Raw genomic sequence first — 17,344 nt, 5'->3', positions numbered from 1 at the left:
AGCATATTTCAGACAGAAATAAGATGTAACTATATATTCAACACTTTAGTAACAGGATAATTATTCCAACAACATATTAGTTGATCTTAGGTATCAAGATAAAAGAATACATTGTAAGTGTAATAATATAAATAAATGTAAATTCTTAAAAAATTTTTTTTTAATTTTTAACTTTTGTGGATACATAGTAGGTATATATATATATATATTTATGAGGTATATGAGATGTTTTGATACAAGCATGTGATATAAAATAATCATCATGAAGAATGAGTTATCCATCCCCTCAAGCATAAATAAATGTAAATTCTGATGTTGAATTTATACACCAAATTGTTAGATTTTAGATTTTGTCCTCATTTTACTTAGCTTATTTTTCTCATATACTGGTAAGATCTTATAGATGCTGTAATATAGTAAAATGTAGAATGTATGCCATAAAATTAACCTGAATTAGAGTATTTTTGCATGCATGAGGAAGTCTGTTAAGGACATAATAACTTTATATATCTGATCTCTAAAGTAAACCTAGGCTTTTAATTTTGGCTATCCAGATAAAAGAACATAGTATTTCAATGTCAGTTAAAAAAAAAAAAAAAAAAAAAACTCCAATTAATCCTTGCACTTGTTGTGATCTTCCTCTTTGATTCCTCTTAAGATACAGCCTAAGCCTTCTTCACTGTTATAAGTCTTCATTTGATCCTGCTCAACTTACTCTCATAGATGACCTACTCATTGTGAAAATGAAGGTCATCAGTTATGAAACCTCTTACCTTTGCCCATCCCTACATCAGTATCCTCTGTACCACTCCACTGTCTTCCCAGAACATTTGTAATCCTCTTTGCCTTTGCCCATGATTCCACTCTCTGAATGGCACTTCTCCATCCCTTTATGCAGATGTCCTCTTATCCTTTAAGTTTCAGCTCTGCTATCACCTATTCTAAAAAAATTTCTATAAAAAATAAATACATAAACAACTTAAAAGTTTCTGTACTACTCTGATACCAGCTAGGACATTTAACCAATAGAAACCCAATTCTTACTATATTGGCTTAATTTTAGATTTTTTTTATTTGTTTTGACTTTATTCAGATAAGGTTGAACTAGATACTGTGACATGAGGATATTCCTAAAGGATTCTGCTTTGGAGTGCTTTTTGAGATGTGTCTTTTCCAAAAGATTTCTCCTCCCATTTAAACCTCAGACCAACAGAAAACAAGTCTTACTTAGATACTAAATTGCTAATTTAACTTCTTAATTTGAAAGTTGTAGTGCTTTTTCTTTTTAATGAGTAATTTAAATTTATTGGAACCAGTTATTTAATGTTCGATTTTGTTTTTAGCTTGTTATTTTTCAGGTAGACCAAGAATTGATGTAGTTTGAAATGGTTTTAAAATTTTGCATGCCAATTGCACATGCACGTTATAGTCATTTTTGAGTTTTTACTTAATCTGTTTCAAGTACCTGTGGCCCAAAATAAAATAATATAGTCCTAATTTCAGTGTGTGGACAATTTTCGTGCTACAGTACAAATTGCAGTAATATTCTTCTACAGCTAGGAGGCAGTCTGGTCAAAGACTAAATTTCTCTCCCAGTTCTCCTGTGCAAACAAGATAATACACAGAACGTGGAAGGAACACGTAGTTTAAGCCATTGCATTTCCTGTGACACTTAAGGCATTGTTCGTCATCTTCTGTTTGTAATTATGTAAAGTTACCACTAGTTTCTTGACGACGAAGTCTAGGTTACTATTAAAGTAAGCCCTAGTTTTCCACTTGATCTTTACATTAGTAACTTTTTAATCATATCTGTTGCTGAAAGAGGTCATTCTTTTCACAAAATTTCTATCTTTCTGATAGTTCATAAGAATCGTAGCATTTAACTAAAAAGTAATTATTTACATGCAACAGTGACTATGTTAGAAATTAGGGGAAATAATATATTCCAGTTTGTAAGTATTCACAGAAGAATGAGATATTTATTATTTATTTAGATTTATTTTTTTCTAAAAATGATTTAAGCCTTTTTACAAAGAAGCATAAGTAAACAAGTGAAAATAAATATTTGTAATAAAGAGTCAAAGGGAAGGTAAAAAAAGAAAGCAAAATGGAGTTGGTAGTGAGATAGGTACACAAAACTGTATATATGACTAGATATCCTAAACATACTTGATATAGGAAGGGGGCTACATCTAGTAAGATGAAATTCATGGGGAGATTAATACAAAAATGTATTCTATCAGATCCTGTGCACTTGATGTAAGGTGGCCAGTAATTTGGCTCCAAACTTGGATGAAGAAGAGAAAAACCAACTATAAAATGTACAGTGCATATGAGGTTAAAAGAGACAAGAAGGACAGTAGTTTCTGACATCAAGGACAAAATTGTCTCTTGAGTGTTCTTCATAGGACAGTGGGTCGTATGAGAATGTGTAATCAACATCTTTATATTGAAGGCAATGATAAGTTTATTTTATTTTTATTTTTATTTCGAGATGGAGTCTCGCTCTGTTGCCCAGGCTGGAGTGCAGTGGTGCGATCTTGGCTCACTGCAACCTCCACCTCCCGGTTCAAGAAATTCTCCTGCCTCAGCCTCCTGAGTAGCTGGGATTACAGGCACCTGCCACCACGCCTGACTAATTTTTGTATTTTTAGTAGAAACGGGGTTTCACCATGTTGGCCACGTTGGTCTCCAACTCCTGACCTCAAGTGATCTGCCCACCTCAGCCTCCCAAAGTGCTGGTATTACAGGCATGACCCACCGCGCCTGGAGATAAGTTTATTTTTCATAGGAGTATCATTTAGGTTCCTTGCAAAGACCAGGGGTTTTGAGGTAAAGCAGAATTTGGTAAGAGCAATTTTGTGCCAGATCGGCCAGAAAATGAAAAAAAATTTGACCTTTTAAGCTTTATTTCTATTAGTTTTTGTATGTACTTCTAAAATATGTATCACTGATACCAGTGACAAACCTATCTAAATATTGATAATATTTCTTTTCCTTTTAGATTCTGAAAAAGAGTTCCATGTCCTCCCTTATCGAGTCTTTGTTCCCCTTCCTGGATCCACTGTAATGTTGTGTGATTATAAATTTGACGATGAGTCAGCTGAAGAAATCAGGGACCATTTTATGGAGATGTTGGATCATACAATTCAGATAGAAGATTTGGAAATTGCAGAGGAAACAAACACAGGTCATTATATGATGCTATTTAAGAACCTGATTAGATTACAGCTAAGATTTTACCTATGAGATGTCTAGTTTAAATATCATGTCTTTAGATTTTTTTAAAAGCTAGTTCTGTTTGACACTTCGAAATACTAACTGAGACATTTTAAAATATGTGTTTAATTTCTACTTGTCTAGACATACAGTGAGTATTTCCTGGGAAATTGTACCAAAATTTAAGATACTAAGGTGTTTTTCAAGCTTAGCAAGTAGATCTTAATAAAACAAGTTCAGGATTAAGTAGATAAAATTACAAAGCTTTAAGGTATTTCTTTCAATATAAAAGTTTTCACAAAACTCATTATCTTACTTGGTAAAGCTTCATGTCAGAACAAAGTTTTAAAACACTAATTTATTAAACATTTTCTCCATATTATTTGCCTTTTATTTTTTCATATCCCTTTCATGTAATTGGGATACTAAGCCAAAATGGACAGTTCCAGAAATTAGATTACTTTTATAGAGCATAGATTTGCTTTACTATCCAGGTTTTGTAACACATTTTTTTTTTCCCTAGCCATCACTTTCACATTTGACTTTACACTTTGGAAGACTGTTTTGGTTTTTTTTGCTTTCTTTTTTGTTTCTAGTGAGTTCAGGGTATGAAAACATGTCTATAAATAAATATGTAAGTTCCTTTTCTGATTTCTTAGTTATTCTTTGCATAGTTAATTCTCCCTTCAGGAATAGGGTGTTTGATTCAGAGTGTGCTTGAGGTTATAGTGAGTCAAGTAAGTATTTGATTGGGGAACTTCAAATCTATAGTAAACTGCCTCAAGTTAGTTGCAAACCACCCTTTAGTTTTTCAGCAATACCAGATCATGATGTAGAGCAATAAGCTTGTTTCAGTGGGGAAAATAAAATATTCTAAATTGCCCAATGCCGGATGTTAAAGAAGCAACTACTTTCTAATCCCATGAAAACTAATACTTTTAAAGATACAACTGTAGCATAGTTCCATGAAAACTAATATTTTTAAAGATATAACTGTAGCAGACGGAAAGTATCTGCTTTTTGAAAGTAGACTGGTAAAAATGTTTACTGCTTTCCAAAATTTATTTTCCTTGGTTAGTGACTGCATTATCTCTGCCAACAAAACTTAGAATCATGAGGACAGGGATTTTTGTTTGTTTTGTTCACTTCTGTATCATTAATGCCTAGCAATAGTTCTTGAGCCATTCTGTTGTTGAATAGATCTTATAATGTTGGTAGGATCATTTGAATTGACCTAATTTAACCTCTTAATACTGAAAACTATATCCCTAGCAGATGGGGATTCAGATTCTATTCTTCTTTATTCTAAATACCAATCTGCCTCCCTGTAACCTATTCTTTCAGTAATATACAGCAATAAAACATGAGTACCATTTCCTCACTGAGACCATGCTTTAAATTTGAGAGCAACTATTATGCTCTAAATATTTCAAAGCCATATATTCTCACCTACCTTAAACTGTTCTTTTTATTACAGTTTCCAGACCACATTTTTTTCTTACCACCTTGTTTGCTTTCCGGTAGATTAGGGATTTTTAACCCGTGGGGTTCAAAACCTTTGGTGTCAGAGCTGAACTTTTAGAAGGTCCACAAACCACTTGAAAGTAATTGTATGATTTTTTTCTGAAGAAAAGGTCTATCGCTTTCAAAGAGTTGGTAACTAAGAAAAATTAAAAATTACTTCTTAAATGTACTCTGGTTTGCCTTTCTTGAAATATGTTACCCTGACGAAGCTACTGCTATAAAAATAATATAGCCATTATTTATATATCTGCCAGGCGCAGTTTTAAGAGTCTTACAAATACTAAATTATCATTCCTTATAACAACCCTGTGATGTAAATAATATTATTAATCCTATTTTCCAGATGAGAGAATTAAGGCTCAAAAAGGCCAGGTAACTTTTCAAAGTTACATTGCTCGTAATGGTGGAGCTGGAATTTAAACTTAGGCAGTTTGGTTTTAGAGTCTGTGCTTCTTTCCTAAAAATTTTGTTTTACTGCCTTTCTGTAGGAGCTAAATAATGAAGTATAATAGGATTATTTTCCATGATATAGATATATATTTTAGTCTGGCGTTCTTCATTCCATCCCTTTAGACATTTTCAAGTGTAAATGGATGATGTTACATTATCTTGGTTTAATTTCATCTAGATTATGTCAATATAATTTCTCATTTGTTGGCTGGAATCTTGGATCTCATTATTTATATTTATATAAACATAATATAAACAATATATAATGTTTATATATAATGTAAACATAAACAATATATAGTGTTTATATATAATATAAACATATACATATATAAACATGTAATATAAACAATTTATGTGTATGTGTATAAACAAAAATGTTTATATATGTGAACATGTTTATGTTTATATGAATGTTTATAAAATATATAATATAAACAATATATAAATATATTGTTTTCTTATAAAAATATAAAAATACGTCATGTTTATATATAATTTTTCAAATTATTTGTCACATTCTTAGTGCATATCACATTCTTAAACTAAGAATGACTAAGGGTAGCACTGTATGCAAAACTTGCCCCATTCACAAGTTACTTTAAAAGTCAGATATAAAAGAAAAGAGAGAGTCATTTCATCTAGGTTTTTAAAATAATTCTTAAAAAATATTTCTGTCTTAAGTATTTTTAACTCATTTAATTTCATGTTGTATGTTAAACACAAGTATTTAGACTAGTTTAAAACTATTTTATTCAGTTCTTTTTAAGTTATATTTCAAACAGTTAATAACAGAGGTTCACATTCTTTCTTTACATTGCTAAGACATTAAAAAAAAATTTAACTTGGGCAACATGGTGAAACCCTGTCTCTAAAATAAAAATACAAAAATTAGCTGTAGAGGTTTCAATGGGCCGTGTTTACACCACTGCCGTCCAGCCTGGGCGACACAGTAGGACCTTGTCTCAAAAAAAAAAAAATTAAGTGGCTTCAACCACTGTAATGTATTCCTAAGAGGTAACTATGGCAACCTGGCATGACAGCCTCCCAAAACCAAAACTAAACCCAATAAATTCAAATTCTCATGAAACCGTTATATGTGCATTTCAGCAAACATCCGTTGAAAGAGCAAAAAGGGCCTTTGCCTCTCTTGCTTACTGTTGTGTTTCTAGCACTTTACTAAGAGCTTAGCCTTAGCACGTCGTAGGTATTCAGTAGATATTTGTTGACTGAATAAATTATTTATTTTGTCATTCCTATGGATTGGGGTCTAAAGAACAACAAAATGCTGATCCTGTCTTCAAGGAGCTAAGTAGATTTTTGTTTGTTTGTTTGTTTGTTTGTTTTTTGAGATGGAGTCTCGCTCTGTCTCCCAAGCTGGATTGCAATGTTGCATTCTCAGCTCACTGCAACCTCTGCCTCCCAGGTTCAAGCGATTCTTCTGCCTCAGCCTCCTGAGTAGCTGGGATTACAGGCGTGTGCCACCAAGCCCAGCTAATTTTTGTATTGTTAATAGAGATGGGGTTTCACCATGTTGGTCAGGCTGGTCTCTAGCTCCTGACCTCGTGATCCACCCACCTTGGCCTCCCAAAGTGCTGGGATTACAGGTGTTAGTCACCATGGCCAGCCAATAGAGTTTTTTTTTTAAATTTCTGTGTAGATACTATGTTTTTACTAACTTCAGACTAGTTCAGACTAGGTAAACTCCTTCACTAAACTTTCTTGTAGTTCCCTCTTCTATGCTGTTCTTCTATAATACTTTACATACTTGTAATTATTTAAATCATCAATTGCATATTTAATGTTGATCTTTCACATTAGACTATAAGACTTTTGACAGTAAGTAGAGTATTTATTTATCTGTACCTAAAACATGGTAGGTGTTCCTAAGTATTTGTTACTGATTCATAAATACTGAATAAATGATTCTTAGGAAACTACAGCACTTCTTGTTTTCACATTTATTTCATACTTGAGAAATTATTAGCTTATGCCGTACAGACAAGGTTTTTAAGGTTTGTGTAGTATAGTATACTGAACATGTTGAAGGTTCAAAAAGGTTATAATATTCATAGCTGTATGGCTCAGTAGTTCAGAACATTTTCAGGAGTATTGAACATTTAAGACATGAAATTATGTCTTTTATATGAAAATATGTAGCACTGGTTGTTGCCCTAGAAATTTTAATCTACTTTACAGCATTTAGTATGTCTATTTATCAGGTGTTTATTAAGCTTATGTTCTGTTCAAGACAATATAATAGATATGAATCAATAACTTGATTCCTTTCCTTTAGAAACCTAGAGGAAAGATAGAATATATGTGCGTGATTAGTTATGCAGAGAATGTAGTAAGGTCCTCAGAGTACCTAAGAACTCCCATCAAGATTAGTGATCAGAATTTTAGGGTCTCCAGTGATTTGGTTGATAATTTAATCAGAAAAAAGTCTCTATTATAGGCATTAGCAGTAATCTATAATATACAGTAACAAAGTTTTGGCATTCCTATATTAAAATTTTAATGGGCTGGGTGCGGTGGCTCACACCTGTAGTCCTAGCACTTTGGGAGGCCAAGGCGGGTGGATCACCTGAGGTCAGGAGTTCAAGACCAGCCTGACCAACATGGAGAAACCCCATCTCTACTAAAAATACAAAGTTAGCCAGGCATGGTGATGCATGCCTGTAAACCCAGCTACTCGGGAGGCTGAGGCAGGAGAATCACTTGAACCCAGAAGGCAGAGGTTGTGGTGAGCCAAGATCGTGCCATTGCACTCCAGCCTGGGCATCAAGAGTGAAACTCTGTCTCAAAAAAAAAAAAAAAGTAAATTATTTCCCTTTTTTTATTCTTTATTATAATGTTGAGTATCCCTAATCTGAAAATCTAAAATCTGAAATGCTCCAAAATTTGAACCTTTTTGAGCACCGATATGATGCTCAAAGGAAATGTTCATTAGAGCATTTCAGATTTTGGAGTTTTGGATTAGGAATGCTAAGCTGGTGTACTGCAAATATTTCAGAATTCAAAAAAATCTGAAATCTGAAACACTTACAGTCCCGAGCATTTTGGACGAGGAATACTCAACCTGTACAACTTTTATGTTTCACTTCAACTGAAGGGTCACTGAAAGCATACACCAGTTTTATAAATTGATGCTCTGTAATATACAGTGTATAATCCTACTTGTGTTGAAAGTTTCATAGTTTTGAATGATGTTTACTTTTGCAAATAAATAAAAATTTTAGCCTCAAAACAATATACTTTTTATCCATTATTGTCAGATATAAATGCTATTCTCTAATGAATTGTTTTTATTTATATATATACTAAATAATTTTAATCCTCTTTCTTGGGTTCCCTCAGTAAACTTTATCATTAGCATTATTTGTACCCTGTGAAATATTAGCATGAACCAGTAAATATGAAATACCTTAAAATAACATAAAAATCTTAGGTAATATATAAATATTAATACATATGTCTGATTTGTGGATTTTAATTTTCATAAACCTTTAATATTAAAACAGTTATATGTTTCACACTGTATTTAAAAATTATTTACTGTCTATATTTCTCTTTTTTATGCTGACAGTCTAGTATAGAGATGGATTAACAGTAGGAAGAGTTTAATATTACAAGAACAAAGGAAGCAAAACAGCAATTTGGAAAGTTTAGGTGTGTATACTTACATGTATGCCATATTAAACTCATGGTTTCTAGATGATATTACACATTTTTCTAATATTGTATAATGTATTGAAGATACTTCAGTATGGTAGGTATGATCCTTTCAGGACTCTGCCCTGTTTTTGAAAGTTACATGGATCTCAAGTGAGTGACTGAATGAGTGAGTGATGTCTATTCTTGGCTGCCTATTATGTATTGGGATTCTACAGATAAAATATATAGTCCTGACTCTCAAGAAGCCCACAGTGCAATGGGAAATACAAAGAAATGAGTTATTTCAAAACAAGGTGGCCCATATGCTGTAATGTGCTGATCCCTGGTTTTATTATTAATATCTAATTATTTGAAATTATTAATTGCTGAAACCACTAATAGTTCTATAATAAGAATGAACAGAGAAGAGTCAGAACTCTTAGCAGAGGCACTATCTCTGTAAGGGATTCAGGGAAAGCTTCTTAGAGCAGGTGACATTTGAGTTCATTTTGAAGGATGAATACAAATAAAAGTAGCTTTTTAGGAATTGAACACTGGTATGAGACGTATTACAACCAAGAATATGACTTACCTAGAAGTATAAGTTTCATCAAGCATTTGTTAAATTGGAAGGAATGATGTAGTAATTCTGCATATTTATTATAAAGAACACATTCCCAAATAATAGAGTAAAAACATAAGTTTTAATAGAAAAATTAAGTGCTTTTACGTAAACATCCTATTTTTTTTTTAGAATTATATGGACTTATTCACTCATTTACTCATTTATTCATTTACTCAAAGATAGTAGATGCCATAATTTTACAAAGATAATGTCCAGGAGTCCAGGCCTGCCACTTAAAACTAACCTTAAAGAAGTCCCCTCTGAGTCCTAGATTCTCTTGGGGTTGATGTGAGAATTTGGTAAAACTGTTAGGGAAAATACTTTCTAAACAGAAAGAGATCTATAAATGGAGAATGATATTAACACATTATTAGGCTTTTAAATACTGAACCTCTGACTTGTAATGAAAAATATTAATGTTAAAGTATGAAAATGTCTTATAATATGTATAAGTTTTCCTAAATATTTGAAATTAGAGTTTCCATATAAAATAAACCATAAAAAGGTGGAGCTCAAATGTTCAAATTCAAAAATTGGAATCAATTACTACACATTTAGGAACATTAAATTTGCTATAAGCATTTTGCTTTGTCTTCTAAGTATTTAACATTACAGGTTGAGTATCCCTAATCTGAAAGTCTGAAATACAAAATGCTGCAAAATTAGAAACTTTGAGCACCAACATGATGCTCAAAGGAAATATGCTCATTAGAACATTTTGGGTTTTGGATTTCAGATTAGGGAGGCTCAACCAGTGAGTGTAACGCAAATAATCCAAAATTTGAAAAAAAAGATCAGGTAAAGGATGCTCAACTTGTATTATTTACCTGATTATTACTTATTTCTGTTCTATAGTATAGTTGCCCAAGTAGTTGCTATGTTTAAAATACATATTTTCCAAGTAAGTATCTTAAAATAACATACTTTTAAATGACTTAAGAGATGAAGAACAATTTGTTTGTCAAAATGACTCACTTGAGGTGAGGGATAACTATGGCTTTAAAATTTCTTAGCTGTGTTAGACATCTCCTAGTAGACATTAACTTGATAATTTCAATGTACTTTTATCAACAGTACCATCTAAAAAAATTTGAAGTCATACATTTAAAATCTGGTGAACCTCATCTTTGCCAATATCAGAGCTGAAATTAATTTTTGTCATTTGGTTAAACATTGACAATTATAAAGGAGAAATGAGTAATACTGAAGATATAATTTTATGGCTACATTGCTGACTATAATGATACAGTAATTTAGGATTTAGGGATAGGAAGAACACAGGCAACTAAGGAGTTCAAGCCTTAACATTTCATTTTAAGCTTCTAAATAGTTCTGCCTACCTATCAGCAGCTTGGAATGAAATCTGAACACGTCTGCAACTTTTGCATGCATTCATAGCCCTTGTTTTCTCTCTCTTTTTGACAGCTGCTCAAGAATACTTTCTTAACATGATCAATTTTCGATTTGTCTGAATTTAAAATTACTTGGTTTTAAGGAATGGTTGAGATCTAATGTTCTATTGAATCACTGTGTTATTTGCATTTAAATTTCATGTAATATATTAAAACATTTGTTGGTGAAATAACACAGTGCCTGAGATTTGGTTTAAAAATCCTACAAGCCCCCACCAAAAATAAACAGACAAATAAATTGCTGTGATAAGGCCTTATTCATTATTGAAAAACATTGTGCTTCAGTAAAATTATCTCAAATTTTTATCAAACCTCATGATTTTATATGACATTTTTAAATTCAAGTAATAGATTTCCTATAGCAAACAGGTATAATTCATACCATCCATTATTTTTGTTATCTGATACAAGGATTTTATTGGCCCAAATATGGGGAAAAAAACCAACAACCTTTTTTATTTTTTTTTTGACACAGAGTCTTGCTCTGTTGCCCAGGCTGGAGTGCACTGGCACTATCTTGGCTCACTGCAAGCTCCGCCTCCTGGGTTCACGTCATTCTCCTGCGTCAGCCTCCTGAGTATCTGGGACTACAGGTGCCTGCCACCATACCCGGCTAATTTTTTTGTATTTTTAGTAGAGACAGGGTTTCACCATGTTAGCCAGGATGGTCTCCATCTCCTGACCTCGTGACCTGCCCGCCTCGGCCTCCCAAAGTGCTGGGATTACAAGCATGAGCCACCGCGTCCGGCCAAAAAATACCTTTTTAACAGAGAGATTTGCTCATAGAAGAGCCGAAGTTTGTTTTTGTTTTTATTTAATGTAAAATTGTATTACCCATTCAACTTTTAGACCTATGGACTGAAGCTGGAAGAAATTTTAAATTACTGGGCTAATATAGTCTAGAACTGAGGTATTATAGCCCTTGAGAAAACTAGAAACTGGAAATATAGAAGACTAGATATTCTTAGACAGTTCATAAGAATTTGTTGTTGTTTGTGACTGGTTTGATGTGAGAATAGAAAAAAAAACAGGGGAGGGTTTTTTTGTTGTTTGTTTTTAAAGTATTTTAGTTATATACTTGAAGAAGAAAAAGAAAAAAGAATAGTGGTGCCCTTAATTCTAATAAGATAGTTACTAGGGATTATTTATGAAAATCATAAACTTTGATTTATGAGAAATTAATGAGAAGTAGGTAATTTTTTTTCTTTTTCATCCATTTTAGTATCACAGATACCTATTTCAGTAAGTTTATATGTCATTCTTTTGAGCTTGTGCTGTTATATTGGGGTGCAAAGATATGTATAAGAACATTGTAAATTCAACAATAGGCTATTTTACTTTAAATTTAAACAGTAATATTTACTATCTCTCTTGAGTTCTCTCTCTTTTTTTGGGGTGGGGTGAGGGTAAATAAACAGATAAATCTAAAAATCTAAATAAACAGATAAATGCTTTCATAATCTAGTTCCCTGGAGTTCTACAGAGTAGCATTCTCCTGTCACCCCTAGGATGGAAGAAAGAAGCTGATCTGACTCTAGGAGTCCTCCCTCCCAGCTTCAGCCTGGGTAGCATACTTCTATCTTTTTTACACACTGGGAATTTCTGTCAGATTTTCTTTGTTTTCATAGGATTCTTCAGTCCTAGGGGAAAAAAACTGAAAACTATTAGCCTGTGTGGTCTCTGAGGATGTTATCAGTTCACACACTTTCATTCAGCATTAAATAAATTCGGATAGGCCAACCTGCATAAATTGCTGTCAGCATAATGAAATAGAAAGAGAACTTGTGTCCAAATCATCAGTCAAATGCCTGTGATGGTCAAAATGCACTTTAACCTCCCAGGTTATGTTTTCCATTTGTAAAATGCGATGATGTCCTTGCCTTGCTTACCATTCAGAGTTGTTTTAAGGTCAAATTTTTGATCATAGTTTAAATTTCAAGTTGGATCAAGAGTCAGCAAACTTTTTGTTTTATACAAATAAATATTTTAGGCTTTGTGAGCCACATAAGTTCTCTTTCACATTCTTTTTTTTTTTTACAGTCTTTTAAAAATATAAAAAATAGATTTTTAGTTTGAGAGCTTTTACAAAAATAGATCAGGAGCCAGAGGCCCATGTACTGCAGTGTGCTGGTCAGTGGTTTTATTATTAATATCTGATTATTTGAAATTATTAATTGCTAAAACCACCAATAATGATATAAATTAGGCTGGGCATGGTGGTTCACACCTGTAATCCCAGCACTTTGGGAGGCCGAGGCAGGCAGATCACTTGTGGTCAGGAGTTTGAGACCAGCCTGGCCAACATGGTGAAATCCCGTCTATACTGAAAATACAAAAATTAGGCCAGGCGTGATGGCTCATGGCTGTAATCCCAGCACTTTGGGAGGCCAAGGTGGGCAGATTACCTGAGGTCAGGAGTTAGGGACGAGCCTGGCCAACATGGCAAAACCCTGTCTTTACTAAAAATACAAAAGTTAGTGGGGCATAGTGGTGCACCCCTGTAGTCCCAGCTACTCGGGAGGCTAAGGCAGGAGAATTGCTTGAACCTGGAAGGTGGAGGTTGCAGTGAGCCGAGATCAGGCCATTGCACTCCAGCCTAGGCGACAGAGCAAGACTCTGTCTCAAATAAATTAAATTAAAATGCAAAAATTAGCCAGGTGTGGTGGCAGGCGGCTGTAATCCCAGCTACTCAGGAGGTTGAGGCAGGAGAATCACTTGAACCTGGGAGTCAGAGGTTGCAGTGAGCTGAGATCATGCCACCACACTGCAGCCTGGGTGACACAGTAGGATTCTGTCTCAAAAAGAAAAAAAAAAAAAAAAGTAAATTAATCTCAAGAGTGAAGTTTACTCTGCTATGAATTTTGGTATAAATTTATCTCTACTACTATATAGTAAACGAATTATTATTATTGTTATTTTTTTTTTGAGACAGAGTCTCGCCCAGGCTGGAGTGCAGTGGTGCAATCTCGGCTCACTGTAACCTCCGTCTCCCGGGTTCAAGCAATTCTCCTGCCTCAGCCTCCCAAGTAGCTGGGACTACATGTGCACGCTGCCCCGCCCGTGTAATTTTTTGTATTTTAGTAGAGATGGAGTTTCACTGTGTTGCCCAGGCTGGTCTTGAACTCCTGAGCTCAGGCACTCTTCCTGCCTCAGCCTCCCAAAGTGCTGGGATTACAGGCGTCAGCCACCATGCCTGGCCAACAAATTATAATTTTTGAAAGTCATTCAGAACTGGCTGTGTGGCCCTCTGGTGTAGTTCAATGATAAAGCTACATTGTTTTGAAAACTCTCAATTTGACATATATTCTATTAAATTTAATTCACCTGCAATTGATAATGAACAAATTCATTATGTTATATAAAAAACAAGTAGAATGAAAATGGTGTTGTATAGTTTTTTATAATGTTCTTTAAAACTCAGTTTCATGTGTTAATTCTTATTTTATGTGGAATTTATTATTATTATACTATTTCAGCTTGTATGAGTTCCTCTATGAATAGTCAAGCTTCATTGGACAACACAGATGATGAACAACCAAAACGACCAATTAAAACTACAATGTTATTGAAAATTCAGCAAAACATAGGTATTTAATTTACTTCTTTTATAACACTGAAAACATATTTAGATTTGAGTTTTCTTGTTACTTTAAAATCTTTGTATTTCATTTGTTTCTTAAGATTGCTAGATTTAACAGTATTTATTGGGTATCATGGAAGGTGCCAGGCCCTAGAGATAGGAAGATTTATAATTCATACGTTGTCATCTAAGTGCCCTCAAAGATGACACATCCTATTAATTTTTGAAACGTTCTTAAAAGAAAAAGATGCAGAGTTTTGGGAATCAGTTAGTATAGTAGGGCTAATGTTTTACAAACTGGTATTCCTAGAATTACTGTTGCAGGAGATTTTGATATGTGTTCTATGACAAACAACGTCAAATTCAAGTCAGGAATTTTATAATGTATTTTTGTATTTTAAAGGCTCTAAGAATTTCTTTAACATTTTTCAGACTTTTTGAACAAGGAACATGCAGACTATTGTTTAGTGGAGTAACAATTTGAGAAATACTAAGTTTTAAGACTTCTGACTGAGAGTTAGGAGCCAGAAGATTTAATTGTAGTTCTTGTCATTCATTAGATAAATTTAATTAATTTTTTTGTACGTGTGTGTGTGTGTGTGTGTGTCTGGACTACTATGGTCAATTTCTTCCTTTAGCTTACTATAATCAGGAAAAAATAAAAGTTACAACTTAGATGTACTAATTCTTAGATTTTATAATGGTCGAACATGGACTTCTGCAGTTTTCAATAGCTACACAAGTTACACAAGTGGCTTTACGTTATAATGATTGAGAACTACTGCCTACTGGAGCTGCCATTTTCTTTTAACCTAGGTCGCATAAGACAGCTGGTATGCCAGTATAAATATTTATATAAGCCCTTTAAAGTGTTTATTTTTTCTCTTAGATACGTCTCAGTGCACATGTGTGCAAGAGAGATACTTTGTCCAACATTCGAAATCCAGTTTTTCAACTTATTGCTGTATTTTTCTCTAAGATGTTGCTGCCTTTTAGTATATACATATGTATGTCTATGTATGATTGTGTGTTTGTGTATTGTTGTTTTTTAGGCCCATCAGTTACCCACATTTCAGAGCCTAGGATTAGTTCGGCCTTTCTTTTGCTCATTCCATTTTCATTTGTTCTGTGTTTGTTTTACTTTTAGGTGTGATTGCAGCATTTACAGTTGCAGTCCTTGCTGCGGGTATCTCCTTTCATTACTTCAGTGATTAGGGTGAGGCACAAAGAGTTTCTTGATCATCCAGAGAACATTGACAGACAATTATGAATAATAAAGATGTTAACAATCCATCTGTATTTAAAACAGTAGCAGCCAGATCTGCTGCCATGATGCCTATGTGGTGTGTTTCTGATTAAAATGAAATCACAAGCTGCCTTGTTTAGCCTGCTTTACATTGTAGGTGGCCCGCATTTCCAGAAATAACGTTATGCATCTAGATGGAAGCTGCATGTAACAAATCATTATTATCTATTTTTTAAAAGCTTCAAAATGATGGGATATGACCATAGATTTTAGTCTTACTAATCTGAATCACATATTAATCAGGACATTAAAAACTTGAACAGAGGCATGATGGCTCACACCTATAATCCTAACGCTTTGGGAGACTGAGGTAGGAGGATCACCTGGGGCTAGGAGGGAGTTGGAGACCAGCCTGGATGACATAATGAGATTCTGTCTCTACTGGAAAAAAAAAAAAAAAAAAATTAGCTGGACATGGTGGCATGCAGCTCTAGTCCCAACTACTTGGAGGCTGAAGCAGGAAGATCACTTGAGCCCAGGAGTTTGAGGCTGCAGCGAGCTATGATCGCACCACTGTACTCCAGCCTGGGTGACAAAATGAGAACTTGTCTCTAAAATAAATAAGTAAATTAAAAAAATAAAAGAATAGTAATTTGAACAGTCGATGTTGATACAACATCTTAATAATAGAGCACCAGGAGAAATTTCTACGAAGTGAGACAACCACCTTAGGATAAGTTCATCCTTTAGGAGCTTTCTAATGTGCACTCAATTCCTATATACTGTGTGTTTTGTTCTGATCAAGGGGTAGGGAACCTTTCCAGAGAAGTCCCGTTAGTAAGAAATGACATAAAATATGTGCTTTCTCAGGTTACTGTATAACTGTTTTAATATATTTAATATATAAAATTAAGACTTTTGCTTCCACCAAGTATGTTAGACTAGATATTATAAAACAACTAGATCCTGAATAAAATCTGCTTTTGAATAGGTTCACCGGAAGTAGGAGAACTTTCAAGAATCATACTTCGACCTTTCCTCTGCCACAAAAAATGAACGCATTTTAAGTTAGGAGTCATGAATACTGTATTGACCATACAAGTGGATTATGGTTGTCTGGATGGCAGATACCAATAGCAACATTGTCATGCAGTTTGCCTCAAATCAGAAACAAGAAGACATCGGCATCTGACATGCTGCCCTAGAGAGGACAGTTAAAGAAGGTTCAGTGGCCCTCAGTTTGCAGTGCTCTAGCTCCTGGCAGAAGCAAGAGGGAAACATTCCTAATTTAGTTCCAAGATTCCTACAGATTATTATCAAGTAGTAGTATTTTATGACTAGAGATCACAGGCACAAGTTGAAACAAACTAACATGACAAGAAAGCGATAGAAAAAATAAACACTGAACTGAGTTCTTCAAGGTTTCATCACCAACATAAGGAATGAAGTTGGAACCACAGGCAGATCTGAAAAAGAACCAAATAGAACTCCTAGAAATGAGAAACATTTATTGAAATAAGATAAAAGCCCTCAGACATGTTGAATATTAGACTCAGCTGAAGAGACAAGTGAACTAAACTATAAGCTGGATCTAAAGAAATTACCCAGTGAGCAGTGAGGAGAAACAAGGA

At 33.9% G+C, this 17,344-nt stretch overlaps 1 protein-coding gene across 5 annotated transcripts in view; it reads left to right on the top strand.

Annotated features, from left to right (window-relative positions):
• The window catches only part of ODR4 (odr-4 GPCR localization factor homolog), a 44,199-nt gene extending 27,103 nt beyond the window's left edge, over positions 1-17,096 (top strand). For 2 of the 5 annotated variants that reach the window (XM_063613761.1, XM_063613760.1), the window contains 3 exons: positions 3,005-3,190; positions 14,364-14,474; positions 15,615-17,096. In XM_063613761.1, coding sequence (XP_063469831.1) covers positions 3,005-3,190; positions 14,364-14,474; positions 15,615-15,682 — 365 coding nt within the window. In that variant the 3' untranslated portion in view covers positions 15,683-17,096. The other 3 variants (XM_063613759.1, XR_010114736.1, XR_010114737.1) reach the window with 3 other exon arrangements.
• The last annotated feature ends 248 nt before the right edge of the window (positions 17,097-17,344 follow it).

This window comes from Symphalangus syndactylus, chromosome 19 (genome assembly GCF_028878055.3).
Source record: "Symphalangus syndactylus isolate Jambi chromosome 19, NHGRI_mSymSyn1-v2.1_pri, whole genome shotgun sequence".
Taxonomy (NCBI): Eukaryota; Metazoa; Chordata; class Mammalia; order Primates; family Hylobatidae; genus Symphalangus; species Symphalangus syndactylus.
This window is presented reverse-complemented; position numbering and strand designations above follow the sequence as displayed.